Genomic DNA, 27,783 nt, shown 5'->3' on the forward strand with positions numbered 1-27,783 from the left:
CCACTTCCACTATAGCTCAACATTTTACTGTATTATATGTATTTTCATAACAAGAGATAAACTGGAAATAGTACATTTATTTACAATGATTCCAAAAAACGTAGAAGCCTTTTGTAATGAGAGGTGAGCATAGAAATAATAAATATGATTATATAACTAAATATAATTCAGGAACCCACATCAACAATTTGAACAATACCCAGCCAAACAAAACCAGATTTGTGAAAGGACACCTCAGATACACCATCTAAGTCACGTGGCTCACTGTGCCCATGTCTCCCATACTTGCTTCACTGTTTGTCATGTTTCTATCGTTGTGCTGCAAGATCATTGTCCTATCTTATGTTACTTGACAGAGTGCTACACTGTTGCTAAGGTACAATAATGGCTAATCTACAGACAATGAGAATAAAACAATTAAATTAATGAAAATGTTTCCTCATGGTTAGCTAACTCACTAGTTTTGTGTGCACTGGAAAAAAAAAAGGTTTATACACAGCCCTGGCTCTGTAAACGGGAAACAAACAAAGTGGCTCAGATCAAACAGTAAAACACTATGCCAGCAAATGAGCAACAGTATCAAGGCATGAAACATGGACAAGGATGTTGCCTTACTGCGCGCCATAGGTACACGTAGGTACCATGATGTATATTTATTGTTTCATAGATGCATCAAGCTACATGATTCAAGGTAGACCCGTGGCGGACCATAGCTAACTTTACATAATAGTGCAAACCATGTGTGCAATTAAACCAAATATTTCAAGTTACAAATGAGTTTCTTTGGTAATTCAAATGGTGAAAGGCTTACAGGCAAGCTCAACTTCAAGAAAGATAGATCATACTACAGTTGGCTTTTTATTCATCCCTACTCTTACACATTAAAGTTGCTGCAAGTTACATTACTTAAGGCCTGGCAGTGCACGTGCATGGCTTTAGTGGTGGAGATTTTGACGGAGTTTGTTCATTCAATTGTTCATATAGAATCATATGCAGTGCCTTAAACAGGAAATTTATACTACACTTGGTTTTCTTAATTTACGGGAAAAATATTTCTTCGTTTAATAACATCAGCCATACATCCCTGCTACATGGAATTTTGCTTCAAGTTCACACAGTTCCTAACTCAAGGTCCAAGGACCACTGCATTCACACTTGACTGGTGAAGCACAATGTAGGGGGAGGGGTGAAATTAAATCAGCTTTTGGGGAAAGACTGGAAGGACAAACCCCACTCTTGTTTCGATGTGGGGTTTAGGCCTCATTATCATAGAAAACAGTAGAATTGCTGCTGTTGGGGAATTCCTCACTGCTAGAGTTGTCCTATCAGCACAGATGGTCAGGAGGGCAATCAGTGTAATGCCAAACAGGTGTGGTCTAAAAGTAACCTAGAAGCAAGCAGGCAGACAAACTAAGGCCTCAGGTTCCAGTGCACCAAAAACCACTTTCAGATGTGACGATACCATTTCCAGGTTACTCTATCATGGAGCAGACATGAAATAACCTGCATTGCTCTAGTTGACAAAGTAGCACAGGGTAAGAAGTAATGACCATCTATATCACAGCACATAAATGCATATGGTAAAGTGCTAACAGACATAGAATCGTAACACCAGAACAAGTCAAGTTAAGCAGGTTTGAGCCTAGCCAATACTTCAAATGGAAGACACCCAAGGAATGTTTGGGTAGCTGCACAAAGTGGTGATTTTTTATATTCCAATTCTAATGTCTGAATATTATTAATAAGTAGGTTTTTACTCTTTGAAGTGGTGTAATTGCCTTACTTTGCTATTAAATTATGATTATATAAGCAGCAAAAAATGGTCTTAACATGACAATATCATTTATTGCAATTACTTCAGGGAGAATATATCAGTCATAAAACATGGCTATCATGACAGGCCTAGGTGGAGGTTGATGGGGTCATTTGCATCATCTTATATTATCCTCAAACGGTGTGCTGAGTAAAAGACCAGCAAACCAGATAGGTCTGTGTACCTTTATTGTTTCAAAGTGGGAAAAAGGAAAAAGACATGTTATACAATTTCTAATTTGAATACAATTAGGAAAATTCTTTTGTCTGTGTTTTCTGGTCTGTGCGTCTAGTCGTGCTAATTTTAGGCTACATTTCTGAGTCGTTTTCATTGTTCACAAGCTTAGCAGGACGACTCAAACTATTCTCTGAAATTATCAAACTTAGACAGAACTTGGTATCATACATCACTATAATCTGAATTCACTTTATACAATGAATTAAACAATTTTGGCCCTTTCACTTTATCTATAGCTCTGGCGGTGTACTGGTTAAAACAGCAGCTCTAAAAAGAGCAGGAGAAAAATGTAAAATTTGATTTTGAATTGAAAATAAATCTGACACATTTCTCACTGTCCACTGCTAAAAACAAATGATCAAAAGCTACACAAACTGAATTCAGCCACAGCAACGATGGAACCAATAAAACCCTGCAACGCACCATGCTGATGACATTCTTGATTCCAAGCAATACAGATGCAAACATGGGCTGCTTCCCTGGACGGCACCAAGGTTCAAAACATACTGGACAGAACCCGTTTAAGAGCCAGAAAAAGGGCTAAAAGAGTATGAAGTGAGTGCATATAAACACTTTGGGAAAAGAGATGACAATAGTTACATGAATTCAAAACTCCATTCAATCTATTAGCTGAATATACAAAAATGTCTATTAGCTGAAAATCCAACGTTGTTTTTCCCCCCAAATGAGCAAGCATAGAGAATATAGCACATAGAATAAAAGAAGCAACAAGCCTGTACTGCAACAGATAAACCATCCAACATGGTGAGAACACTGGCTGTGAATAAATAAAGTCCCCATAACTAATAACACTAGTGATGCATGAAATATCAGTGGGTGATATTTGTTATCGGTCTGATATTGGAATTTTATACAACATTACAACCGATAACATGGTGTCTTTTCTGTGCTTGCGCATATGCACTGACGCCTGTAAATTGTCTGTCACGTAAATTAAAATATGAATACACACATACACAAACATAGCATGTTAAATGAGATAAAGATACTCTCAAACACCACATTGCAGGAACCCTTCTTAGTTAAAACACATGAAAATAGAGTCATTCAGTGTCTGAATTTATTACTGAAATACAATGACAAACGATTACAAACACTTGCTCAAACACACACTCTCCCTCTGAGCTGCTTTATGCCACTTTCTCCCTTGCTCTCTAAAACAAACTAGGTGCTGCACTAATTAGCACCCCTCTACAAACCATTCATGCGAAACCAGCAGTAAATATTTGATAAAAGTATAAATGAACTAAACTTAATAACCCTAAAGGATAAAATTATAAAGTACAAAAATGTTCAAATACTGAATAGGCTTGTCCTATTCATTCATTATCTGTAACCGCTTATCCAGTTCAGGGTCGTGGTGATTCCAGGTAGGTTTTTCCTATGACAACAAGAATGTTTTGCTTTAATCCAAAGTGAATTTGCTTTAATTACAAAAAGATAAAATTCTCATGCTTTGTTGCATCTAAAACAAAAAAGTGGTAGCAAGCTATATCAGTTCTGGGAATTTCATTAATTTCCCAAAATGATTTTTTCTTGGAGGTGAAAATCTGGTTAAGTATGTTCAATAATTTTTTTTTTTTTTTTTTACTGAACACTTACTATGAGTATACAAAGCATTAAAATATGCTAATTCTGTGTTGAAAACATCACCACTTTTTAATTTATTTTATATTAGCCTATTTACTGTAACTCAAGAGACACGTTCTGTCACTAAGCTTAAGATGATATTTTGGAAAATACTCAAAATTAATTTGCTGTAAATAATTGTGCTGTATTTAACTAATATTCATTATTCAGCATAAATACTGAGGCATGAGGTGTATGTGCAAAGCTTATGAAAATGACCCTGACAACAGTGAAACGTGGGCCGAGACCAACTCACTGTGGTGACTTGACCTCTAAAGGCCTAGAGTTCAGCAGGGGTTCGGACACACACACGCACTCTCTCTCAGGGAAATGTGTTTGTTATTAGTAGAATGACACCAGTCAAATGCATAGAATGACCGGGGATTACAAAATTCACCTAGAAGAAAAGCATTGGATAAGAATAGTTTGTCTACCCTGTTTCAGTCACAAACACAGAGCAACATTATGAAAAAGTTAACAACTCTATTCTTCTATCCATGGTTGCAAACAATCATGCAAACCTGCTGCACAAACGCCAGGTTGGGACAAATGACTACAAACTACCACCTACAGATTAATCTAAAGGTTTTATGTATGTTATAAAAAGTCAAAGCAAGCATTTGGAAACTAAAAGAAAAAATTAAAGAATTTATAAAGGGATAAATCTCAGAAGGAAGAAAAAAACATCCCAAACTGAAAGGTGAAAACTTATCTGATGCTGATTACAAAGTGAGTCGTGCTTTGAGGAGAATGCAGGCTTAATTCAACACTGTAGTTTTCTATCCCCCACAGCTGCATTGAGTTTTTAACATTGACTGCTCTGCAAATGGGATCACCCAGACATGGCAATGTTGAGCGTAAACATCTTTATATGTTACCAACCTTAAACAAGGAAAATGTGCAGTTAGAAAAGATAAGAAACATGCAAAGGACATGAGTGTTTACTAAGACATGGTAACAATTTCCTCAGTCTAAAAGAAGTTCTGCCCACTTCAAGGCAAGAGGGAGAGTGGAACTGACAGTTGGCAGAACTGAAATTAGACAGTTGTCACTACTGCTTCTTTAAGACACAGCCACAAACTTGACCAAGCACAGAGCAAGGCATCCCAACTAGCACCACAAAAACCAAAAAATTATGGAGAAAAGCAGGTGCTGAAACCCATTCTTGCTAGCTGGAGTACTGTGCTGTGCACAAAAGACCTGAGAGAAGGAAAAGAGGAGGCCCTTTCCCTTTCACTCTGGCAGTTCTAAAAAGGGACATGCATAGAAACGTGAATAGTACTGACAATCATTCCTCTCCTATTCACGAACACTCTTTGTAAGAGCTCCCTACTCATCTTTCAGCTCACTCCTCTTGAAAGCTTTCCCCCCTCCTTTGCATTTTTTTTCTGGCTCTGGGCACATGTTCAAGTTGAGCTGACTATATGGTCACTGCAGAGGCATTTGTCAATACTGCTGAGCCCTGGCTTGTTATTCGAAGAACAGTTTTAAAAGAGGGTTTAATAGCAAGATGATTTCACCTGATACTTGGTGTTTGGCAGTCATGGGTTAGATGACATTCCAAGGGATCCCTATCAGGCCTTCCATCATGAGCCCGAGATTTGATATGTTGTTATAGGCAACACAAAGAAAAAGGGGGGGGGAGGACAAAAAAAAAAAAAAAAAAAAAACCCTCCCGCTAGGTGAATCATCCACTCTCCTCTCAGGGGTGAACAGTCAGGGTTTCATAGCCCCATGCACTCAGCAGGTAGTAATGGATCTTCCGTGGAACAGCAAACTACACACCATGGAGGAGCCATGTAAATGAAAGACTTTAGAATTCTTTTCAGAGGGGCCTAACCAGAAAGACCAAGTAACTCCTTTGGTCTGATTGAGATCAAGCCCTGCTGAAGGGCATCAGGATGGAAACTTGTGGTATAAGGACAGTGGGGATTTCCCGTAAGGAGAAAACTATGTTTTTGATTGTCTATTCCATGCTGTACAAGCCTAGGTTGCTTTACCTTGACCTAAGCAACCTGCCACAAAAATGTAAATGGTTCTTTTGGAAATCTGGCACAAAGTTCACCAGCTGGAAACCAGTCGTTGTTACAGGCCCACCCGAATGAGGAAAGAAAAGCAGAGGTAAACCAGAAGCCTTCAAAAGGGACATATTACATTCCCTTTTTCATAAGTTTACATAATTGTCTGGGGTCCACATGAAATTTATGAGACATGCTTTTTCAAAATACCACAAGGATCCAACAGCACAGCAATCTACTCACACTGTTTAAACAACCCTGTAACAAAATTACCATACACCATGCACCTGGTCTTCTAAATAAGAATGAGTCTCTAGTCCAAACAGGAGGCATCATGCTGTGAAGTGAGAGGAGCATTAACACTTTTTTTAGCCATTTGCACTTGTCTTGTTTCCCCACAAGTCTTTCTTCTTGTTTTCACCACATTTAATCAATATTCATTATTCAGTGCAAAAATAAATAAATATATCATTTTTTCATTTCTCTTTGTGCTGTCATGTAAATATGGCTCCAAAGCTGTCATTGGAGAGACTCAGGAGGAGGTGGGAAAACAGGAGGTGTAATGCACTATGCATGAATTTGTTTTATTTCGTCATAATGTTTCCCCTTTTAGAAGGCAAAGGAAGTGGCGACAAGTATCTTTGCATATTTTGCTGTGGGGGGTTGAGGGAGTAGATTTTCAGGCTTTGTCACATATGTAAAACACTTTAAAACATTCCCATAATACTGTGACAGCCACACACTCAGAACTAAAAGGCACGGAGAGCACCGTTTCCCTTAAGAGAAGTGTTTTTCATAGGATCTTAAAGCCAGTAAAGGAATTCTTAACAGCTGGATTGTAAATAAATATTATATATATATATATATATATATATATATATATATATATATATATATATATATATATATATATATATATATATATATATATGTGTGTGTGTGTGTGTGTGTGTGTGTGTGTGTGACTCAGCTACTAACAGCTAATGTGCTACAATAAAGCCCAAGTCATCAGCTATTTGTCACTTCTCCAAGAACAGTCTCATATTCATTCTTGACAGCCTACTATTTCATGCAGGACAAAAATGAGCTTTGGCCATTTCCTGTAACCACAAAGATTTAGTTGGCAGACAAGTCTGGTGGTGCAAGTCACTGCCATGAGGCCACACAGGTGTTTAACTGGTCCCTATTCTAGGCCAAATGGCTGGAGGGATTCTGGGAACATTCTGCGAAGAGCCTTAGCATAACACATTCCCTCCATCAGACAAATTTAAACAGACAGAGCTGCAGTAATGATGCAGGAAGTATTTGCCGAAAACATTTTCCACTTAAACCGATATTTCAAAGATTCCCCTAACGTTTTCACTGTTTGGTGAATTCTCTAACTATAGATTTTAGAAGGTGCTGTTGTTTTGAAGTTCTCTCACCTAGTAAGAATGTCCGAATGAATGGCTATATATAGACTAGGTTATATATATATATGATTATGCTAATTGTAAACTCTCTTGTCTATTTCACACTACTCTGCACACTGTTTTCACTTTGGTAAATGGGGTATTTACAAAACAGAATGAAGTGATGAGATGGAAAAAAGCTAAATCAATAAGATGGTCCTGCTCCTAGTATCAGGGGAAAAAAATAAAAATTATTAATAAACCTACTGAACATTAAAAAAAAAAAGAAACAGGATATACATAGAACAGGATGGAGTTCATGCTTTAGGAGTTCCTTGGTTCAACTTTAACCATGTCCGTCCAACCGTGGTCCAATCGGTTGTTGCCATCTGCGTCGATGCGACCCGTCGTTACATTTCTGCAAATGTGCGCGTCAGGCTGTGGTGTAGGCTATGACCTAGGGTGAGCATTGATGCCGGACCTGTGTGTTCCCTTCAGCATAGATTTGATGTAAAGACAATTTGCATTGCCAGGGTGTCCAAAAATTACAGAGAAAGAAAGAAAGCACCCATATAAAAGTGGGGTAAAGGGGAAACCATGGCCTAACAGATTTTGCTCTTCCCTCATATCGTGTCTAAAAATGGATTCAATTTTTTTTTATATGGGCGTTTATTAATATTTTTTCTGCCTCCTTAAGATTTGGGGCATGCTGCACATAATCATAAGCCCTTTCAAGAAGATTTTTTTATTCTTAAAACTGCTTTTTAGTGCAAGAAGTCTTTAAGTATGTTCACATTCCAATATTAGAGTTGTATTCTATTCTGAATATCTGATATTCAGTAAACTGAATATCAAATGCTTTCAAAAGGCAATCACAACACAAACCTTTTGAAAAGTGAAGAAAAATAAAATTTACTTTCTCAGGGCATCTCTCAAGCCACATCTCTAAAGTAATGGAATGTACAAGATGCATTACACTCAGTGCTGAGGCTTTTAAACCCATCTAGTGCAGCCAGATTACCTGAGGGTCTAAGAATGCTTTCCAAACTAAGAGCATGAAAAATAATTGAACTAAGATCAGCTAAAACCACCTGCCTGAATTTAATGAGTCATGACCATATCTAGTCCTGGTGCAGAAACTCATTTGTGGTCATTTTGTGCCAATACACAAACATTTAAAATTATAAACCGTAAGCAAACAATAAGTACCATAGACTATTGGTAGTGTGCTTTTAAAATGAAAGAACATTTCAAATGCAGAGCTTGCCACTACAAACATCCTTTTGAAGTGATCAATCTTACCATGTGAAACAAAGGCAAGGAGGATCTACATTTCTTTAGAACTCTTACAGCAGGCCAATCAGGCATTCCAAATTTCATCTCAAGTCCGTTCACGTCTTTTCCTGGCCAGTGTTCAGTGCTGGGGTTTTGATCAGCCTAAAAGTAGTGGCAGTCTGTTTTTTCAAGAGCACTATGTACCGGGTTGTCAGCTCATTAATGAACATTAGCTTCCTGCAGACCTGTGTTTCTGGGGCAAGTGTCTGAAGGCTCCTTTGGGTAAGTCTCTGTGGAAAGCTCGTTGTTTTGAGGAGGAAGGCTCCCGATAAATCGTGGTCGAGTTGTGGCGGTGTGTTAATGAATCCAGCCTGTTCTTCACAAGAAGTAACCTCCCTTTATTAATTACAACCGCATGAACTATTCCTACAGCTGCCAGTCCATTCATGAAAATCACAGAATCAACACAGAATAGGGACATTAAACTTACAAAATAGGCAAATCTAATAATATTTAAATATGCTGTTCATAGTTTTTACCTATTTAATGCTTCTAGCTATGGAGTCCTGCATGTAAGTACTATAGCAGGTCAAATAAAATGCAAGAATATTAAATAATTTCTCAGATCATAGCCACGTGACGTGGCACCATGCTGGAACAAGGAGTCGGCCCCTCCCTAAATAAACCAACATCTAGTTAGTTGCCAGTAGTGAGCTTCCTTAATTTAAGTACTTTTCCTGAAAACACACATTACTGTGCAAAGTAACCCTTAATAAATGTCTAAACAATAAAATGTACATACAGTGCAAGAAATATCAGTGCACAACATAACGACTTAACAGCTTCACATAGTTAAAACTAAGCTGTAGGGATAGCTTTTATTTATATTTTAGTGGGTTTCTTCTTAGACAAGAGGGTTCCAGGCAACCTTATGAAATAATTCTAGACAAACAATGTTTGAATAATTTATGCCTGATATGTAGGCTAAGCTCCCAATTTTAGCCACTAACATTTAATGCCATGGTTCACATTGTCATTCATGGGTGAGACACATTGTGATTTTACACAGACACTTTCAGAAAACAAAAGATTAAATAAATTAATTCTCACACACACAGTCAACAACATTCATGTCAACAACTCTCAATCACTTTGTGGTATGAAATGCCTACATAGCCGCAATCAAACAGACAAGGCTTAAATAATAGTTTTATGACAGTGCACATAGCCACTTTAACAACAGTGTTTACAGGGAATTTAAAATGTACATCCATGACACATTGTTGTGTGGCAATAATGATCTTGCTGATAAGATTGACTTTTTTTGGCAACGAATTATGGAACTTAAATTCAACCTATACGAGCAAGCTTGTATGTTTTGGCAAATGTTTGTTGTTAGCTGAGCTGTGAGGAGGCTGTACTGTTTCTTATAAAGTTGCGTTAAGAACAAATACATTGTAATGCTAATTTAATCTCATGCAACATCACCTAAATGAATCTTTACCCTAAAAAGGTTCATATGAGCAACGCAACAGAAAGGTTTCTTAAATGATCTCTGCCAATGTGAACCTGCATGTAATGGAAAGTTCGTAAATCAATTAAAAGTTTTCCCTTAAATTGAGCAAATTGTAAACATTTAAAATATTAATTAAATGGATTCTCAAAAATTCCACTTCTAAGCTGTTTTCAAGTTGTGCTGTTATGTGACATGGTTTCAGACTTTTAAGGCAATTGTATAGTGTGAAATTACTGCTCACTATATAATCGTACAGGCCGCAAGTGCTTCTTAACTCTCCCTTCCCCCTGTTGTCATGAGCGAAGGATCAGGATCATCCTTATGAACATTTCCAACATTACAAAAAGTAATTTATGTAAGCAACTAACATATTTCTTTCTTTTGGTGCCATGTCCTACTGATAAGGAATGGGCTTGATTTATGTTTAAACTCCCTTTAACTGTTACTTCTAACAAGAAGCTTAAGAGAAACTGGCTAGAGAACACATGATGTATTGAGGCCAAGGGCCAAGGTCAACCCAGAGAGGGAGCCGTGGGTGCAGACCTGAGACATTGTAGAGATGTGTCAACCATCTGGAGGGGGGGGGGAGGGAGGAAAAAAAAACAAAAAAAAAAAAGTGGCATGCTGTAACAACGTGAGTTTCTCTTTAACCAAATGATGACAGGGATTCTCCAACAAGGCTCAGAAATTTCCGCTACAATGAAAATAAATGTGTTTGCGTAAAAGTGTTCAAGCGTAATCCATATCCAACACAAAAATATTAAAAGCTATATGGAATCTTTTCCAGCAAGATTAATTGAATGTAAAAGAAAACCAGGAAGGTATTATAGTTGGTCTTGCATTAATCAGCCAATAAACCCTTCTAGTGCCACCATTAAATAGGCTTTTACGTAGACATGCCTTCATCATATCACAGCAGACTGTTTACACCAGTTTGGGGGGGGTTAGGGGGAGCAAAAGGAGCCTGAGGGATACACAGGAAATCCCCATAACATTCTGGACCAAACCAAAAAAAGAGAACCAGTCACTGAGAGGACAACACAGCTATAAAAGATCTGAAGTATCATCAAAAGCTCATTTTCATGCAAAATTATTCAGGGAGGTAAGGTATGAAATATGTAGGACTATTAATACATTAAAGTGTGCGGCAACTCAGCACAGAATGTACTAAAGCTTGGCATATGTGACTACTTATCACAAATTAACAGATAAGACAAAACAAAAAAAATGCAATAAATGCACTGAATTTCTCATTTAACTTTGAATTGTATTTTATTGCAGACATTAAGGAGTCAATATAGTTAATGTTTTCTTTGGTCAGTTTCATTTATTTGTAAATATACATCCATTAATTTCATTCGGGCCTAAAACAATTTCAAAACAGCTGGGACAGGGTGAAGTTAGTGAGAATAATGAGGTAAAATAATTAAAATATATTGTGATTTAACTTTGACAAAAATGTGACTGTAATTAATCTGGTACAAAAGCAGCATCCAGGAGGGGTTTGACTTTGGATCATCACTTTGCTAACAAATACATGAAAAATAAATGACTGAATGTTTCAACAAACTGTTCTCTCTGGGTTTGGAGGCATCTGGGATGAACCGTAGTGAAAACGTTATGTTAAAGAAACATGACAAATGTTCTTCTATTATCATAGTACAACATACAACAAAACTGTACCACCTTTAACCTTTAGGCCACAGATACCCCCATATGGCTTGTATGTACCGTAGTAACACAAATCAATATTTCTGATCTTACAAGAACTGGACCATCAAGACCATTACCAGCAAGAAGTTCACATTTCAGGGTTTGTCATGGGCATGTGATTTGGACAAAGGGGACTTTCACTTTGTCACAGCACCATTGATGATAAAACATACATACAATAGCATAAGATGCCTTAAAAATACCATCTTTTTCAGGAATGCCCATATATAATTCAGGTATGGCTGTTAAACAGTCAGTGCGGATGCTGGACTGGCATGACCTTAGTCCTGAATAATGTCCAATAAAGAAAATGAAGACCCCATACTATTACATACATCAAGGCTTGTTTGCAAGAAGAAATTACATTTACACCTGAAATGCTTCATCACTTCCTCGAGTTACTTAATCTCTCCTAGCTGTAAAGAAATAATTGCATTATTTCAAATGGTCTATAACTGTTTATCTAAAACAAAACTATACATTTATTTAAGTATATAAAAATGTATGTTAATCTAGATACAGTACAGAATAAGAATTGAATCATGTTTTTCTTTCTGTGTGTGTGTTCTTTGGCACACCTGGCAGATTTAATCCCACTAAACTGAAACACAAAGCAACTCGGAAATGCAGAAAAACAAAGTTTAAAAGCCTCCCTAGCATTCTCTACTAAAGCCTCCCTAGCATTCTCTACACATTTATACTACAGAACACACAACAGTCCGACGACACTTACCAAACTAGGGGAGAATGAATTTAAACCCTGTAGAACTCCCGTCGCAATCTTCATACTTGCACTTTTGACCAATATCAAGTGTCTGCCTCTATGGAAAACTTCCTTTTACATTATTACAGATCCAGTAAATGTAGAACAAATCATCAAGAGCTCTGATGTAACTCAAAAGGTATCTGACATTTTTATTCAAGGAAATAAACGACAAGCCTGTGTCATGAATCACTAAGGTTTTTCCCATCCACTGAGCATATCTACTATGCCCCAGAATAACACACACACGGGTAGACCGTGTCTGCAGCCAGAGTAGGCCTGCATAGTTCACATATTACTCTCAAGCCATATAAAAGATTTGGACTGAGGACAAAAGTAAACTACTGGTGGAGGCAAAGCCAGGTCTATGCTCTCCCCCTTGGATCTACTGCTGTCAGAATGAACAATGCAGAAAAATAAACAGTGATGTCATTGAGGAAGCAATGAAACCATACATGGAAAAGCATGCTCTGTTATACCACAATCAAATGTAGCAGAAATGGAGGTGTTAAAAGGTCATAGCAATACAGAGCACGTCTTCCGCATGGTTGCATACATGAATTATCTTGTAAGCTAAAAAAAAAAAAAAAAAAAAAAAAAAAAAATAATAATAATAATAATAAAAAAACCCACATTAAAAAAAAAATATTATTAAGAGGCAAATTAACTATTCTAAAATGTTACACAGTCACATTTAAAATACTCAATGATCTCCAAATAACTCTGTTAGGTTACTGGCTATGCAGTAGTAGTATGTAGCAAAATATTCTGAATAAGGATTTAATATAATCTCTGATTCTAAATTGAATGCATTTTAATCTTAAGCGTGTGACAGAATATGCATTTACAAATGTTTAATTCAATGCATACTTATATATTAACATTATTCAGTAGTAGCTTAAAAAGCTCTTTGAGGGCATTTCAGATCCACCCAGTAACGTCAGTAGCAGGGACGTAAACATACTGTCAACTCCGATTGGTCCTTTGGCACAGCCGATGCGAATTAAAACAAATCAGACCCACCCAAGCAAAGTCCAACTTAAGGCAACATCCCATACCAAAAAAAGCCTGCATCATTCATTCTGTGCCACTTCAGAGCAAATTTATGAAAAAGAAAATAATGTTTAATTGTTAGAAATAGGAAAACATTTGTGGCTTTAACCATTTATTTTATCCAGAATAAGATTGTCTCTCTAACTGAGACAGATAGGGACATTTAGTTCAATGTAACTCCAGAACAATTTGAACAACAGCCAGTTAAGTTTACAGGTAACACAGATATTATATGTAGCATTTTTTCAACATGGTCCAAGGCCATTTGTAAGCATCCCCAAATAAGGCCAAATGGGGTTACCACCAAAATTTTCCCTGTGAAAAATGACATTTTCTATATGTTTACTTTGCATCAGACCTGGTAGAACTCCTCAGATCAGAGCAGGCTCACTGCAATGCAAATGTAAATAAATAGAATGAATAAACGCATCAAACTCAAATCACTGCCTGGCAGTCAGTGTTTACAAGACAAATGAGTAATCAGGGTCCCCTTTACATACATCATACCCTTCCTCAAAGAAAAGCCCTCCAGTTGTATGTTATAAAGGGATGAAGCTGTTTGCTCTGTAGCAGAGTTTGCAAAAAAAACTGGCTGAAGATTAGGATCTGTGAAAAGAATTACAGAACTTCAGAAACCCTGAAGAAGGGCAAAAAGGAAGTAACAGGGAGTGTGTGAGAGAGAGAGAAAATTCAAGTTTATACACTTTGGCAACCATTGCTTAAATAGCTTTGGCTAAATGCAGTTCCAGCTCAATCGTCTACAGAATTACAAACACAACAAGCACAGTGAACATATGACATTGAATCAGCTTCAACTTGATCAAACTAATAAAGAGATGTCAAAAACAGTGGCTACATGACTGAGGAAAAAGGAGAGGGGGGGAGTGGTGGGTAGCAAAAGAGTCTAAGAATGTTCCAGAAGGACGCACATGATCTTCACGAATCAGACTACAAGCTCCTGAAACCACATCAGTGACAATCAGACTCCTGCACCACACAGCAGCATACACCTGATCCTCTCAGGCTATCTTAGCCCATAATTGAAGGCTGTCGATGTCTTTGAGATAAGCAGATACAATAAGGTAAGTGTCGGCTTCATCAAACAATGGCCCTCAGTCTTCCTCTAGCATAAGGCACATTTCTATTGCATTGAGACTGGCAGTGGCCATAACTTATTTCACAAATGTAATGTAAGATACAGAAAACTGCAAAGCATTCATTCTTATAAATTGAAAAAAAAAGGAATATTTGAGCACATACTTACAAAAACTTCATATTTAAATACCAAAATAATAATAATAATAAAATTAGCAACACCAGCACCATACAGACATTGACCAATTTGCCTGTATATTTTTTTTATACATCTGTGTTTAACCAGACACAAATGTTGAATATAGGAGATTTTTGCACTTGGGTTGCAATTTTTGATGCTGCATATATGCCAAAGGGGAAAAAATAAAAATAAAAAAACCCACGCAGACAGATTTAAAGCTAACAAGAAACAAGATTTGTGCAAGGAGCAAGTTTAAAAAGCCTCTTTTTCCTCAACAGAAACTCTTAAGAGACAGTGTAAATCTGAACAAAGCTGGGGAATCTGCTTAATGTTACCCAATATTGACAAGTCAGGCATCCCTCGATGAAAGAATATTCACTAGCCCTTATTGACAATATTTATCATCCGTCAACACTGAGCAAGTTGTTTGTGAGCTTCAAGCCTGCTGGTTTCTTTATGAATCACAGCTATCAAGCCCAAAACATCCCTCAGTCTTAATCACACCACAAACCAACCTAACATATGAAAACACAAGTCATCACATATTTTTCCAAAAACTGTCAAAGTGTATTTTCGGACGTAAAACCTCCTGGCACAGAAATCCCATGTTGGCAAGATACATATGGATGTGAACTGAAATTACTAACAGAAAGAAAAGAGAGAAGAAATTGTAAGGAGACCAGAATCGGAGGCAGAGATGATGTTTCCACAGACTAATGAAGTGCTTTGGGACTAACTGCTCCAATTTGTTATTCTGATAAATAACATCCCAGCATTCTGATAAGTTCATTTTCAATATATGTTTCAGTGCATTCAAACAAAAAAATCATGATCTGAGTGTGAGCAACAGAGACTGTAAAAACTCCACTACAGACTTCACCAGTCTTCAATGATAAGACAAGGGTCAAGCACACTGGCGAAAACAGACTGTCTTAAATTTATTTAGCTGACAATTTGAACAGGTGTGTTTTCATTTCTCTTACAGGTCTCTTCAAGTATAAAAGTGAGTAAGCCACATACTGTTTATATATTTCAACATTATCTTTTCTTAAATCTAGGAAACTTTGAAAAACTAAGCTGTTTTTTTTTTTTTTTTTTTTTTAAACAGTTGTCTTACTCTCCACTGTGGCACTTTCATGAACTCAGATGATTCATCACCAAAATAATCAGTAAATTACTCAAACATGAATACAAATGACAGACAAAACTTAAAGTTGACTTAATAAAATTCCAGCTAAAAAAAAAAATTAAGGCTGTCAACCTCACAGCATTAAACAAATGAAACATTTTTTTCTGACTTCACAGATTTTTCTGCTAGTTATCTAGTGGCATTGTTGAAATGCTCTTTTTGCATCTTATCTTCAGTGTGGCTTCAAATAAGCACTACGTGCAGTAGCTAAATGAGCTGAAGTTCTCAGCTAGTTAAGATTTGTATGTTTTAAAAAAAAAAAGTTACATATCACATGTTCATTGAAGATTATACTTATGTACAGTGCAAAGGCTAAAATTACAACAGAGTTCAATCTATTGTCTATATAATCTATATAATTTCTTATACATTCTTCTTTACATGTACACAGTAAAAATTGTGTTTGGGATTGGACTGAGCATTTATCGCACCACTTATGCTAAATCACCATTTCCACAATGGGGGGGAGCACTGTGGCCACTGTGATATCATTAGCACATTTATAATGGTGACAAAGACGTGCAATGAATAAATAAAATAATGGCCAAACCTTTTCCAGACTTTGAAGGCAGCATTAGTTCCATTCTTCATGAATTAGAAATTTGGTGTTAAACATATTCAATTTAATTTTGCATGAGAATGTTGTGTGGGAACTACACAGTTACACCATCAGAATTAATCTAATATTTATATTGAATATAAACAAGTTTGGACACAGTACACTTCAGGGACTTGCTGTATACACAGGCCCACAGAATCTCTGGAACAATTTCAAACTAAATTGCTGCTGTTACGTACGGTTTCCTTTTTCTTAGAGGAAGTTGTCACTGCTGGGCTCCAAGCCTTTCATTTAGCCACACATAGTGACACGTGTGATAATGTCTGGTTTCAAAACCACCACAATGCAGCAACAAACAATCATTAAACAATTCACATTAGATGAATAGAGCATGTGTTTTTCCAAAGGCTAAACTCTACAACAGGACTTGTGACAAGCTATGGAAATAAATGACTGTCTATTGAATACACAAGACTGGGGAGACAAGAAAAATGTAATTGTAAAATATTATTTTAATCACTGCTAATGTCTAAAACAATATTTAACAATTACATTTTAGATTGACTCACCAGGTTACGGTGTAATTAACATGCAGGATGTAAAAAGCCATGAATCAGAACAAGCCTCACCCCATGCCAGCACAATACAATTCGTGTCCCTCTTTCATATGCTACTCATTAAGCAATAAAAAAGACCACACCCTACATCATATGATACAGAACATTAAAACAATTTGCGCTGCCAGTCAAATTAGCATAACATTATCATTTACAAGGCTTTGCCCAAAAAATTGTAAAAGACACAAAAAAAAAAGTCAATTTTCGGGCTCAGCATAATTTGCCCATCTGCCATTTCTTTTACCCAGGTCTCTCCTGGTTCAACGCCCAAATTCAAAATATTTGACTGTGATTTTCAAAGCACCAGGCTCAATAAATATTACCCAGCCATGGTTAAAAGCAGCCTAGGTTTTCAGATTATTGCATCACTTGGCCAAAGTTAATTAAAAGGAGTAAATCCTTTCCTTTATTGAAGATACACACACATTTTTAGACATGTTAGTGCATGTGAGACTTCTTAGAAATAATGTAAAACATCCTCTTGAATATCTACTGAATATTTAATACAAAGCTGCCAAAGATAAAAAAAAGCTAAATTGCCTAAGTCACACTAATCAGCCTTATAAGGCTGTTACAAATTTCTACAAATTGCATGACATCCAACTATAAAGTGCAATCCAATAACAAAAAACCTTTTTTTGAGCTGGGAAACTGACAACCTGTGTTAGGTTTCCATGACTTCACTTCTCCTGCAAGTTTCCCCCCCCAATGAGGAAGTGAGTAAATCAGGATACATGTCTTTAGAATGATCCATCAAAGTGTTTCTTCATACATTCCGCAAAAGGTTCAGATATTTGGAGAAAAAAAAATGTAATTTTTCTAATCAAATTTGTAACTACTAGTTAAACTAAAACAAATTTGTTGCAATTAACTCTATAATAAGAACAGCAAACTTTCAAATTGCATATGCCAAACAAAATTATGAATTGTTAAGCCTTAGACAATAGGCTAACCTACAAGGGATTTTCAAGTTATATAGAATGCAATCTAGTTTTTACATGAGTTTTAACAACAACATTCATGAAAGCAAAATCCATGCCCACTTTTGAAACAAGTTAAAACAACAGCAATTGGCGTTCCGAAACCAAACATTTTCACTGTTCATGACAGGGTGGACTATATAGCAACAATATACGCACTGCAATAGTTGCAAAGATCTTTAAACAATCCATAATATGCATAATGATGTGTAATTTTCTCAAGGTTTGAAAAGTTGAAACAGATGAAGTGCCAGTAGTGTCCTGTTTAAGAATAGACTAACTGAAAACTACAAATACTACACTTATTTCACATAATGCACTGCACTCAATGCAAATTCACTAGACCAATTGTGCTCTCTATGTGATGCAACCAGGAATGCTTGGCTGCTGCTCACACATCACACTTTTAAACTTCTGTTTTACCACAAAACAATAAAACCAAAGAGAACAGCTTCAAACAAACTTAAATTCTGGATGTATTGTTAGTTTAAAAATGAGGAAAAAAAACCTATGTAGAATTTCCACGGAAACTATTTAAATATATGAATGGAGAGTACAATCTACTCTTGCTTACCATTTTGTTATTACACTGCTAATGTATTACTTGAATATATTTTATGCTCTTTGCTATGTTTGGAAGGGACTCCAGGAGCTGGGCTGATAAAAAATGTGTGGGCCTTCAGCTTTGGAGTGTATGGGGCTGTAACACACAGTTAGCCAACAGCTGCTAAAGTCTGGAGCAGAGTTAAGTTCAGTGATTTAACGTTACTGATGCCCCCCCCCCCATACCTCGTGTAGGTCATTGAGTAGCTTGTACACAAAAAGGACATTATAAATCTAATAGAAACCAATATTAATATTTTAATATGCCTAATATTTAGAGTACACCATGGGTGCAGCAGCAATCCTTAAACAAAAGCTACACTTAACAAAACGCAACCTGCTTTTACTTTGTTCAGATCAAACAGCTGCTTGATTCGTGAATTCGACTTGGCACTGTAAAGGTGTAATGTAAGACCTGTGGCGATACAGTGAACACTTAATATCAGGTTACACTAAGATTTACAAATCTGAGCAGTTAACCTGCAATGGATCCACGTTTTATAAAATCTCATTCTCAACAGACTGTTTCGGACAGGAAAGAAACTCCATGAGCAGGGAGTCATTTAAGATTTAATCTCATCTCCGTCCTGTTACTGCTTTGGCTGAAAATAAATCTGTGTCTCTGAGAAGCTGAAAGTTTGGTTGGTTTTTGCTCACGCTCCAGCTGAAAACAGCATTTAAAACCATAGACCATGGTTTAAACACAATAAAACGAGAGAGAAGGATGTGTGAGACACGTACCAAGCAGTTTCTTCACCTCCTCCTCGCTCATGTAGACGTTGACGCTGGGCCGGTGGTAGTTGTTTTGGAGGGTGTCTGTGGCGAGTTTGAGGCTCAGGGCCTGCTGAAGCAGGAGCAGCGGGAGGAGGAGGAGAGAGCAGCCCGCTCCGCTCCTCGGTCTCCGTGGCATTGCGCTTCACTCGCCCCGCGCTCGATCTCCGCTTCAGCCGCGCAGCTCCAGCACCAGCTCATCCGCAGCTCCAGCTGCCTCCCGAGGGCAACATGCTAAAAACACCGCTGCACGGAGACTAAACAGCCCCGGCTCCTTTTCACCGAGCTAACACCAAGGCTAACACTCCACAGCCCACAACTCAAACTCCGCACACAGTAACGACAACTGTTCAAACCGCGCGGCGAGAGGAAACTTTACCGTCAAGCTCACTTAGTAATTAGCGAACTTAATTCTTCCATCCTCCAATCTCAAAGTAAACACAAAACAAACGAAATGAAAGTTAAGTTCTACAGAGAAAAGCTGCCCGAGAGGAGTCCGTTTCCAGACTTTCCTTTCATGGTGTTTCCTCCCCCTCCACTCCGCTCCACACCACAATCTCGGTTTTCACCAAGAAGGGGGCGGGGTCACAGCGCTGCACTGCGCAGGCGCACACAGTAACTGTCGCTGGTCCGGAGGCTTTCAGACCACAGACCGTCTTAAGAGGCTCTGAAAAGACTTCTAAAATCTAACACGCTCTCACACAAAGACAATGGGTTTTTAGTCACAGACTCCGACTTTGCAAAGATTGGGGGTTTTCTAGGGTCGCTATTTGCAGAACACAAATTTTATCAATTTATTGTGAAGAGAAAAAGACCTGGGTTTCAACTCATGATTTTTTGTCTGATATTGTTAATTTGTCTGTGAAAAGTCTTTTGTTGTGTGGTGCAGAGTAGTTTAATTATTAATTAAGTTAGAACCATCTCATAGCATGAATACATTAGAAGTTTTCACCAGAAACCTAATTGGAATTGCCCTTTAAACTGTTCTTCCTGACATTTATAATCCTGCTCTGAGCTATGATTGATGGGAGGCTCACTTTCCTTTCTGTGATTGATCAGTAGTTAATATTACAACCATTTCCAATCACCTTATCAGATTATTCATGGGGAAGATAATGCCTCTATAATTTATTTAGTTAATTTTGTATTGTTTTCATTTGTCTAAAGCAGATTAGGTTAAATTTCACAAAGTAGTTTTGGGACACTTTCCAGACAAGCCTCCTTTTTCCTCAATCTGTCCCTCACATGCTCCACATGCCTTGTTCACTTAATTTTGCTCCATAGTCATTGGTATCGCTCTCCTTCCAGTCACTAATCTTCAGTGATATACTAGTCAGCATGTGAGCTGTGAGGGCAGCTCTTTTTTTGAGCCGGTGTTATACAATAAAATCTGACATGATTATTAAAAAAAACTCTGACCTAACAACTCAATGAATGTTTTAGTCTTCTAACAGTAATCTGTTTGTGACTCTTGTGATGTTTCACTGGTTAACTTGTTTGTAATGCAATAACTCTCGGGGTGGAGCTGAAGCGACCTGGTGGAAATACATTTTTTTTTAATTTGGAATGGGGGAGAAAAAAAAAAAAAAAAAGAAAATCGAGGTTCTGTTTCTTAAATGGTAACTTTGCACATAACTCTAATCTTTATTTTTTTAAAAAAACCCTTCAGACACACCCAAAACTCTACCATCCACTCCATGGCAAAAAGGGCACCACTACTCCAGCCTTCTGGAAGAAATTTGTTAAGCTCATCTTTAGGAAAATCATTGAAAAGGTGAGTCTGGGTTCTCTGCTGACAGTCAGTGGAACTATTTTTCTAGATCATGGTAGATTTTTTTATTTTCTTCACCATGACTGAGAACCATCATCATTTGATAGGTAACTGTATCTTGGTAAATATGCATGTCAGCCAACCTGTCTCTTCCTTGCCTTGTTCTTTGCCCACTCTGGGCCAGAGTGCATCACTACTCCTGTATGGACCAGAAGGTGTCCACAGACTGAGCGAGAATGAGGTATTGTCTCATTTGTTAGTGCTGTGTTTGTGCTGGTAAAAAAAATATTTGCTAAAACATTTATATGAGCCTGTGACATCACTTGTGTTATTTTAATCATTCAGGTATTAAGCGATTATTATTGAAATGTGACATCAGCCCTTCATTAGTGGCCAAATCGCACCAAATAGGTCTTATTCATTAGTGTTGCATTTGTGCTGGTCAAAAGAAATGTAATCTTTTAATTCTTGAGTTATAAAGTGATTATGCAATCACCTGATTACAGCTTGATGATATTTTAACTGTATGGAATAAACAAAGAATTTAGTTTTTTGTAAAACAACTTTTAACATTAGAATGTGTTTTTTGAGTGTTTCGTTACAGTGGCGGATGCTGGTCTTTCAAGGAGGGGAAGCTCAATTTCGGCCTACGTCATAAAATGTGTCGGTTTATTTATACGTAATTTCTACCCTCCGTTCCTTTTTAAGAAAATGATCTGTGACCCTGTCGTACCAACAAGGCGTCTTTTCCAGGGACTTGACTAGTGTCCTCTCAATGGCCAGCAGAGCTAGGCTGCTTCAACGGCCTAGGGACGGTGGAGGAGCTCAGCAGCACCCGCTAGAAACTGCGATAGAAGTCAGAAAGAGTGATAGAAGTCAGTCTCCAGACACAAGCAGCTACAAAAACCCCACCAGAAATAGAAGCTCGATTTGTCACTAGTCGTTTTTAACAAACAAAATGCCGCTAAGAGGTTTAAGAAAATCTCCGGTTCAACTCAGAACAGAATGAAAATGTAATGCTCCCACGGATCTTTACACCAAAGGATCGCTGATTCGCTCATTTCGCTGTCAATCAAAAAGGGATTCAGCCTCAGACAGATCATCCAATCATCATGCAGAAGCTGAGCGTCCGGGCCAGCCGAGGCCAGCCCACTGCTCCATAGACCCCCAGAGACGCTGAGCGTCCGATGGGTGGGACAAAGCCCAGCATTTATCCAATCACTCGTCTCGTTTCGCTGCACTTCGCTGCTTCTCCATTGAACTCTGTGGACGCTCAGTGTCCTCACTGTTTAAATCACTGAGGCTGCGGATTGAGAGGAAAGCCGCGTCTTTATCAGTGATGAGAAGCTGATTCTGAACAAAAGTTGAGCGCGTTGTAGTGCACATTTATTCAATGACATGTACACACAACAGTATATATTTGATCACTTATTTTTTGACATTTTAGGGGAAGCTGAGCTTCCCTTGCAGTCTTAGGACAATCGCCACTGGCTGAATCCCAAAAATTGTAGATGCTTCCTGTTATTCTGCACAAATGCAGCACTTACAAATGAGACCAGTCTGGTGAAATTTGGACATTAATGAAAGGCTGCTTGATGTCACTGGCTCAAAAAAATATTTCTTAGCCTTAGCTTGATCATGAGAATTGCTTAATCACTTATGAAAATAACACAAAAATTATTTTTATCAGCACAAACGGAGCTATGAGGCCACTCGGTGTGATCTAGAAGTGCTGTGTGGTTTCTGGCTCAATTAATTTTGCTTAGCATATAACTCAACAACTTTAACAAATGAGACCACTTTAGTGAGTTTGGCCTGATTTGGCAACTAATGAGGGGCTTGCATTACGCAACAGGTAATAAGATGTCTAATTTTTCAAAAACAGAACCATCACAAACGATAATTTTTGCAGCACAAGCCAAGCAATAACGAACGGAGCCATTTTTATTCCAAGTGTTGCTATAGACCAGTACATAGCCCTTCAGAATTCAGTAACATTGGATTTGTGTGTGCGCGCGTGTGGGAATCGGGACAGGGATAGGGAGAGAAGTGGCCCTTATTTTACACCAGAGGGCATCTGGACTCCAAAGATGGGTCCAGCTGGTTTCACAGGTTAGAAACAATCTTTGAGAAAGATCCCAGTGTTGCCATAGACCAGAATATAGCCCTTCAGGGGGAGGGAGGGGAGGGGGATGGACCCTTTATTTATTAAAAAAAAAAAAACACACACACACCAGAGGAACAGGGTCTCATGGAATGGAATCCAACTGTTTAGGAAGATTCCATTAGCTCCACAGACCTGAAACAAAATAGGCTTAAGCACCACATTCCAGCTCCGAAACCTTCCACAAACAAACAGGTGGCCTCCATAGACCAGGACCATGGCTCTACAAATGAGAGGTGACAAACACAAAAGAGCAAAAAAAGATTCTGACTTACCTCATAGACCTGGCTCAAACACTTGAAGAGGATCACACTGGCCCTACAGACTGGAACCAAGCCCTTTCAAATGTTAGTGGATTGAATGGAAAGTCTCTCACTTCAGAAGGTTTCAGTTATTACCCCTTACTGAATGGCCATGGACTAACACCTAAAAGCCCTTTCAAACAACAAAGACCTGGACGTCTCCAAACATAACCCAGAATATATTTCACAGAATAAAACCAAACAAAAACAACACATTTCGTCATAACAGAAAACCACATATATCCAATGAAGCAAAAAAAAAAAAAATGCTGAGATGGTGAAAAAGAGGACACGTCTCGGGAGGGGGGGGGGGGGGGGGTTTGTTGGGTGATGAGCTCTCGCCCCTCGCTGCCGTTCTGAAAACATGGGAATTTCTTTTTTTAATTCATCCGAGAACTTACATTTACGTTTCAGCATAGCTGCTCGAGATGAGGGTAGGTACATGAGCTTTGCCTGACGTAAACAAGGAATACTGACGTGCAGACTGACCAATTAAATGTTTACAGAGAAGGTTATCGACCAATAACAGTTGCTCTACAGTCAGATCGTCCAATCAGAAGATTCTAGGCTACTTCACCACGCCCCCTTCTCACTCAAGGGAACCAATCGGAGTGGGGAGGGCGGGACTAGTTTGTGAACGAAACGCTTCTCGAAGTTCTATGTAATCTCTAGAAAAACAAAATCCCGGACGTTTGTGAAATTCTGGCCGGACATTTTTCCATCCATCCATCCATTATCTGTAACCGCATTTTTTTTAAGTCTAAAATAAGAGGACGTCTGGTCACCCTATACAGACAACCCTTGTTTACAATATTCATTGTGTCAAGCTGGTAAATCAAATAAACAACGGATAAAACAGAAATCTCTAAAATGCATTTACCCAAGAGAACTCAAATTCAGCCTTATCTAAAGACAACAGCCAAAACAACAACAAAATAAGGTCCTATTTTCAGAAAGCAACAAGACTGCTGGCAAAGCTGCTGAACTGAACCAAGACAACACTGCTGACTCCAATTAGTAATCATTCAAGTCTCAGACAGGTGGATGATGTTTTGAAGCTTCATCCGGATTGGGCAGAAGATTTAAAGGCTTAAAACAGTGACATCTGGTGGTTTGCTGAAATCACAACAGCCAAACTCTCCGGACTGAGCACACAGACAACCAGGATCATTCTTTACCATTTGGTTATAAGACAAAGAACAGAATATGGTTTAGTTGTGAACATCTGAGTGAAACAGGAAATAGCTCTCACTCAATTTTTTTAAATTTTAATAAAGTTTTATAGTTTTTCTTTGGAAAACAAGACATACAAGCATTTTTAAGAGCTAAGGAAAGTATCGAATTCTTTCAAACTTATTTGTACATCTTTGTTTAACATTTTGTAAAATTTGTACATCTTTGTTGTGCATCTTTCTAATTCAAAAATAAAACACTCCTGAATTCAGTGATACATTTTCCTTGCTTGCTATTTTCAAACTACTCAATTTTTGTTGAAAAAAAATGACAAAGGATCAGGAGAATGTTTGAATTACGATTATATGCTACACACACAAAGAAAACACTTTAAAACATCTAATAATGTCTAATCTGTATTTAACTGAAATACACCTACTGTAGAAGTACACCTACTACTCCAAGACCTCATTTGTTTCTACCGCCACCCAAATCATACCTGCTCTGTGGTGGGCCTGACCATTGGAGAATAAGATAACGTAACATAGTATTCAGAGCTATAGATCTAATGCATCCTGTGATTTTTCAACTACTAAGTGTTCCTGTGTGGTCCGTGGCGCTGATAAAATAGACACAGTTTTTTAAACAAGGATTTTATAATGTTATGGCTGGTGCAGATATAAATCATCACACGTTTGTCCAGGTTTCTCCATCAAGCATAAAGTAAAATCAGGGAAAGTGCACTTTGGAGCCTCTGTGAACCTGCTGCAGATAAACTGCCTCTAAGAGGCTCTAGAGGGCGTTTAGACTCCAAAGATGGGTCCAGCTGGTTCTACAGGTTGGAATCAATCTTTGAGAAAGATCCCAGTGTTGCCATAGACCAGAATATAGCCCTTCAGGGGGAGGGCAGGGGAGGGGGACAGAGCCTTTTTTTTTATACCAGAGGAACAGGGTCTCATGGAATGGAATCCAACCATTTAGGAAGATCCCATTAGCTCCACAGACCTGAACCAAGATTTTAAAAGCCACCTTCCAGCTCCTAAACCTTCCACAAACAAACAGGTGGCCTCCATAGACCAGGACCATGGCTCTACAAATGAGAGGTGACAAACACAAAAGAGCAAAAAAAGATTCTGACTTACCTCATAGACCTGGTTCAAACACTTGAAGAGGGACACACTGGCCCTACAGACTGGAACCAAGCCCTTTCAAATGTAAGTGTATTGAGCGGAACGTCTCTTTTTTAACTTCAGAAGGTTTCAGTTATTACCTCTTACTGAATGGACCTGGGTTAACACCTAAAAGCCCTTTCAAATCTACCATCCGCTTTAGGCCACAGGTCGTCCTCTGGTGGCCAATGAGGGTCCCCTGACCTGGTGGAAATAATTTGCTATTTGTGAAGAATTTGGAACAAGCACAATGTGCTGATTCGATTCCTTATATAGCAGCTCAGAGCTCTAGTCTCCTCATTCATGGTGAGTAAAAAAATTTAAACAACTCAGTAGTATCACATGACTCATTCAGACACACCCAAAATCTACCATCCACTCCAGGCTGGAGAACGCACTCTGGAAGTTCCCCGACCTGGTGGAAATAAATTGTTATTAGTGAAAACATTTGGAACAAACAAAATGTCCAGATTCAATTTCTTATACAGAAGCTCAGAGCTCTAGTCTCCTCATTCATGGTAAGTAAATAATAATTTTAAAAAAATCTCAGCAGTATAACATGACCCACTCAGACACACCCAAATATCTACCATCCACTTCAGAGACCAAAAGGGAAAATACTACTCCAGCCTTCTGGAAGAAAATTGATAAGCTCATCCTTTGGAAAATCACTGAAAAGATGAGTCTGGGTTCTTTGATGATATTTAGCCAGTAGAACTAGTTTTCTTTATCATGGTAGATTTTTTTTCTTCACCATGATTGAGAACCGTCATTCGATAGGAAATTGTATCTTATTAAATTTGCATGTCAGCCAACTTCCTTGCCTTGTTTTCTGCCCACTCTGGGCCAGAGTGCATCACTGGTTCTGTATGGTGTCAGGGCCAGTGTACTGTTCCCTAGGAGAAAGACTAGAAGGAAAATTAAGCTTTCTTACAAATATGAAACACCACAGCAGTACTCTGGAGGAAGATTAGAGTCAGACAGATGAGCTCACCTTTTGGGAAATGGTTGAAAAGTGGTGTCTGTGTTCTCTGTTGTGGGACTAGTCATTGGGACTAATTTTCTTTGTCATGGTAGAATGTTCTTAAATATGAGGTTTTTTTCCCTTCTCACGGAGCTCTATTCTCAATTTTGGCGTTTCATTGCATTCATTAAACTATTCAAAATTTGGGTCAATATATAGTCATGCATGAATATATTCATCATTTCAGAGTAGCAATTTTTATAGTAAGTCAGTCAAAATATACTTTGACATTGAACATCCTATGTTCAATTTGTAAAATAACCTTAAATTAGAACATTTTTGACATTCCAGTTTAGCCACTTAAGCGTCTGTGGGATTCCAACCTATGCGGTATAGTTCCAAAGTCAATCACTAACAGGTTGCTCCACTTAAACACTTTTTCATCGCACTCTTTTAATGTTGGGATGAATAAGGAGCAGCATGAAACACACCAAACTAAATAGCCACAGGATTCAAACCCCTGACTATCTGCATTCAAAGTAAAGCACTAAAAGCTTCACCACAGCCTGCCTCAATCATTCATTACACTGTCTGAAACTGAATATCAGTAAGGAATCAATCACAAATTGAGTCATTGTTTAAGATTTTGCAAGTCCTATGAACGTTAGATGTCTTTTCATTCTAACACCTTCCTGTAACATTCTCTACACATAACACAGCAATTGTAACCCCATTTTTCAATCACTGCAGCCCAGCTCAGGATGCGAACCCTGAACCTATGGGTCAGGAGGCAGTTGTTCTCATGCCACAAGTGAC

At 38.1% G+C, this 27,783-nt stretch overlaps 1 protein-coding gene across 4 annotated transcripts in view; it reads right to left on the reverse strand.

Annotated features, from left to right (window-relative positions):
• Positions 1–26,250, reverse strand: part of ryk (receptor like tyrosine kinase) — a 66,415-nt gene extending 40,165 nt beyond the window's left edge. For 2 of the 4 annotated variants that reach the window (XM_066665540.1, XM_066665539.1), the window contains exon 1: positions 19,395–20,002. In XM_066665540.1, coding sequence (XP_066521637.1) covers positions 19,395–19,563 — 169 coding nt within the window. In that variant the 5' untranslated portion in view covers positions 19,564–20,002. Of the gene's footprint in view, positions 1–19,394; positions 20,004–25,976 lie in introns of those variants that run through there. The other 2 variants (XM_066665542.1, XM_066665541.1) reach the window with 2 other exon arrangements.
• Positions 26,251–27,783: the final 1,533 nt, after the last annotated feature.

This window comes from Hoplias malabaricus, chromosome 3 (assembly GCF_029633855.1).
Source record: "Hoplias malabaricus isolate fHopMal1 chromosome 3, fHopMal1.hap1, whole genome shotgun sequence".
Lineage (NCBI taxonomy): Eukaryota > Metazoa > Chordata > Actinopteri > Characiformes > Erythrinidae > Hoplias > Hoplias malabaricus.